The sequence below is a fragment of the Nannospalax galili genome, unplaced genomic scaffold (assembly GCF_000622305.1).
Source record: "Nannospalax galili isolate Female #2095 unplaced genomic scaffold, S.galili_v1.0 scaffold2893, whole genome shotgun sequence".
Classification (NCBI taxonomy): Eukaryota; Metazoa; Chordata; class Mammalia; order Rodentia; family Spalacidae; genus Nannospalax; species Nannospalax galili.
In genome coordinates this window covers 303,077-307,641 of record NW_008332965.1, presented here as the reverse complement: position 1 = coordinate 307,641, position 4,565 = coordinate 303,077, and the positions used below count along the sequence as shown (strand labels likewise).

The 4,565-nt window shown below is 45.8% G+C and overlaps 1 protein-coding gene across 1 annotated transcript in view; it reads left to right on the top strand.

Moving 5' to 3' along the window:
* The first annotated feature begins 2,715 nt into the window (after positions 1 to 2,715).
* The window catches only part of Me1 (malic enzyme 1), a 161,425-nt gene continuing 159,575 nt past the window's right edge, over positions 2,716 to 4,565 (top strand). Inside the window, exon 1 of the mRNA XM_008827829.3 lies at positions 2,716 to 3,019. Within this exon, the coding sequence (XP_008826051.1) occupies positions 2,942 to 3,019 (78 nt within the window). The 5' untranslated portion in view covers positions 2,716 to 2,941. The remainder of the gene's footprint in view (positions 3,020 to 4,565) is intronic.

Below are 4,565 nucleotides of genomic sequence, written 5' to 3'. Positions count from 1 at the left end.
TTCTGAGTCTGTTACTTCACTTAGTATAACAGTTTTTAGTTCCATCCATTTACCTGCAAGTTTCATGATTTCATCTTTCTTTACTGCTGAGTAAAACTCCATCGTATATATGAACCACATTTTCATTATCCACTCATCAATTGAGGGACACCTAGGTTGCTTCCGTCTCTTAGCTATTGTGAAAAGAGCAGCAACAAACATGGATGTACAAGTGTCTCTGCAATAGCATGAGTTCTTTGGGTATATGCCAAGAAGCAGTATAACTGGGTCAAATGGTAGGTTCATTTGTAGTTTTTTTTATTCCCCTTTCCCCACATCCTCTCCAACATTTGGTATCATTTGTTTTCTTGATCTTAGCCAGTCTGACTGGGGTAAGATGGAATCTTAAAGTGGTTTTAGTTTGCATTTCCCTAATTATAAGTGATGTTGAACATCACTTAAGATGCTTCATAGCCATCTTTACTTCTTTTTTGAGAACTCTGTTCAGCTCCTTAGCCCATCTTTTAATTGGCTTACTTCCTTTCTTGTTTGTTTTTTGCATCCGTTATATATGTTTTTTGCATCCGTTATATATTCTGGATGTTAAACCTCTGTCAGATGAGTCACTGGTGAAGATTTTCTCCCATTCTGTGGGTTTTCTCTTCACTTCCTTGGTCTTTTGATGTTCAGAATCCTTTTAATTTAATAAGGTTCCATTTGTTGATTCTTGACCTTGTTTCCTGAGCTATTGATGTCCGGTTTAGAAAATCCTTTCCTATACCTATATCTTGTACATTATTGCCAGTTTCAGAGTTTCAAGCTTCACACTGAGGTCTTTGATCCATTTGGAGCTGACTTTTGTGCAGGGTGAAAGATAGGGATTTAGTTCATTCTTCCACAGGTGGAGATCCAGTTTTGCCAGCACCATTTGCTGAACATGCTGTTTTTCCTCCCATGAATATTCTTGGCCCCTTTGTCAAGTATCTGGTGGCTGAAATTGCATGTCTTCATATTTGGGTCTTCAATTTTGTTCCATTAATCCACAGTTCTATTTTTGTGTCAGTACCACTTTTAACATCTTTTGTTTTTGTTTTTGTTTTTTGGGGGGGCTCTTTTTGAAACAGGATCTCCCTGCAGCCCCAGCTGGCCTGGAACTCACTATGCAGATCAAGCTTGCCTCTGCCTCTGGAGGGCTGGGATTAAAGGCATGTGCCACTACAATCGGCTGACGGTCTTACTATTATCAATTGTGTCCAGAGTGACATTATAGCCACTATTTCTTATAAGATGATGAAAGTAAAGTGTTTTTTCTATGCATTTGCCTTTCTACATTTTGTGGGGGGGGGGGGTGGCGGCGGGCAGGCAGTAAAACCTAATCTTACAAAGGATTAAAAAGAGCTGAAAAGTTTGGTGTTCTAGTTAATATTTCTGTGGTAAATAGGTTCGTTTTAGTATTCATGGAAGCAGGCATGAATGTATAAAATGATTCCTTTGGCTGCTTATCATTCAAGATGACTAGAACTTTCATTAGAAAAGTAAACATACATACAGGTGAACGATAGGAACTTTACTTGCACTGGCAGGTTTGTGCAATTCCTTTTTAACGTGGCTTAGAGGAAGAGGCCACATGCTTTTTGGGGTTATTATATATCAGCGTTCCTGGCCATAGACATTAAAAACCAGAAATAGGCACAGATAGCAACTTGTCTAAAGTATAAACTTCCTTATACTGAGACTGTTGTAGTAACATTTTTGTTTCTCTTTAAGCACCTTCCAGGCCTGCTGTTAAACTTTTTAATTCACATAAAGCACTCTAATTGTAATGTGTCTCAGCTAATTTAGGAGAGTAAGTTTTGTAAAACTTACTTTCCTTCTTCTCGGATGAGCTTAATTATTTATGGATAAAATTTACAATGAAATGTGTTATTTTAAGCAAGAAATATTTTTCAGGATCTTTGTGATGTTAATATAATGTTCTCTATAAAACCAACTGATTCTAGATAATTCAAACACTAGGTCAAAGAACTTCTGAAAATAAGCAAGGCCAAAAAGCCATTGCTGTTACAAATCTGATAGGGTCAAGTGCAAAATTAGCAATGAAGGGAACACAGTGATTGGATATGTGTCTACTTCATGGAGATTTACAAGCAATGCTTCACCCCCTACCCCATTATCAGTATGTAAAGTTGGATTATATAGAAACATTCCTTTTGGCTGACTGGGATCTGACTACTTCTCTGGTCTTTGAACCTTCAAGAATAAACAGAATAAACACCAGTAATACAACCACAGCATTTTAGTTCTGAAAAAGCTTTTATTCTGATCCTCTTCTTGGGTCAAAGAAACACCAAAGTCTTGCAAGACTGAGTTGACAACATTCAGACAGAATAAATTGCTGTTCATCATTGATCTGCGCACACTAGTACTGGTCCTCTTAGCGCATTCACATGAGATTTTCACCGGATACTGTACGGTTCCCCATTGCCAGGCCTTTCCGGGTGCAGGCTGATCCCCTCCTGCATCAGGCCCCAGGGTGGCATCCAGGATGGGCAGGGAGGGCAGGGCAGCGGACAGAGCGCTTTAAGCTGATGCTCACAGTTGAGGTCGAGGTCTTACGACAGTGACTCTGGCCCGTGGGGAGTCTGGCACCGCCCCCCACGCCTCCCCCACCCCACCCCTCACCCCCACCCACCCCGCGTCCGCGCCGCCCGTCCCCACTCAGCGGGCCTCCAGCCGGGCTCCTCCTCCTCCTCACACGCGGGCTCTGCGATCCCGCCATGACTCAGCGCTTCTCCGCTGGCTGCTCCGCCACGGCTGCGGCTCGGCGCGGGCTCCTCCCGCCGTGTCCACCCCATCTCACCACCCACGCCCGCCCCCTGCCGCGGGGCCTTCCCTCGCGCGGCCGCAGCCCGCAGCACTCTGCGCCTCGCTCTGCCGCCGCCACCCGGCCACCGTGCCCGCCATGGAGCCCCGAGCCCCCAGCCGCCGCCACACCCACCAGCGCGGCTACCTGCTAACCCGGGACCCGCACCTCAACAAGGTGAGCTGCCGCCCCCCACCCCTCCCCTGGGATCGCCCCGGGCCTCCCTCCGCCCCGCCAAGGTCCTCGGCGCTGCGGGAACCTTCCGGGCCGAGGGGACATCCTGGACCGAGGGGACACCGGGCTGAGGGGACACCGGGCAGAGGAGACACCCGGGGTGAGGGGACACCGGGCTGAGGGGACACCGGGCTGAGGGGACACCCGGGCTGAGGGGACACGAGGCTGAGGGGACACCGGGCTGAGGGGACACCGGCCTGAGGGGACACGAGGCTGAGGGGACACCCGGGGTGAGGGGACACGAGGCTGAGGGGACACCTGGCACCATGTCACAGGTGTGGCCCGTGCATTTCGGCATCCTAATTTAGGACCATAGGGAAAGATGTAACCTGGTCGTGATACTTCTCAGCTGCTCGTCTCCGAATAACCAAGAAAGAGGAGTGTGTATGCAGTGTGGGATTTTGAGCTGTTTCTGTGAAGGTGCCCCGGACCTGCCACTCGCAAGTTCCATTCACGGTGGCAATGACTGGAGGCCGCTGTGGAGACAAGTGGCCCTACTGGTCTTGCCTGAGATGGACCAGGGATCCTGTGGACCATGTGAGGATCCAAGGTCTGCTGTTTCTTGGTTTCTGGAGTGACATGGTGAAGAGGCTGGGGATGTGTAATGGGTGGCTTTTACTTTGCACCCTGCGTGGCATTGACTTAGTAGGAAAACTGTCTTACACATGAGACTGTGGGTAAAGCCATTTCTTAAATTTTTTTTTGTTTTTGAAAAGTCTGTCTTTGGATGACACAGGTACACTCACATACATGCAGGCAACATACTCATATACATTAAAAAAATAAAATATTTTTTTAAAAAGTCTGTCTTTGAAGCCGGCGGTGTTGGCACATGCCTTTAATCTGAGCACTCAGGAGGCTCAGTGAGTTCAAGGCCAGCCTGGTCTTCATAGTGAGTTCTAGGCCAGCTGGGGCTACAGGGAGACCAGACCCTGTCTCAAAAAGATCAAAAATAAAAAAGTCTGTCTTTGGGGAAGTTCATTTTGCTAACCTGTCTTCTTTTTGTGGAAGAAAAATTTAGTGTATGTCCTCGTCAGAGTTCTCATTTCAGATGCTGGTGACATATACTTCCTTTTTTGTTCCAGACCCTAAGATCTCTTTGAAATGAAAATATCTCAGAATCCGTGATTCTGCTTTTGTAAATAACTGGGTCTTAATTTACACACCATGTGTTTGCTTCTGAATTGTTCTTTTGCATTTGTGTGTGCATGCCTCTGATATTTCCTATTTGTTCAGTGCACTGAGCATGACATGAGTCAGCACAGAGGTCTGTTTAGTTGTTTGAGTTATCACATTAGTAGGGCACCCATTTTCATTGAGAACTGGACCTCAGCTTTCCCCCCAGTCATATTGTGGGTAATTTGTTGATCATTATTAATAGCTTACAGACTTGTGATATATTTAATACATTATAGTTAGTGTGTTTTAGAATTTTTTGTGTTGACAGGCAACTTTTACAAATCAATGATTTAGTATGTAGTCATATATA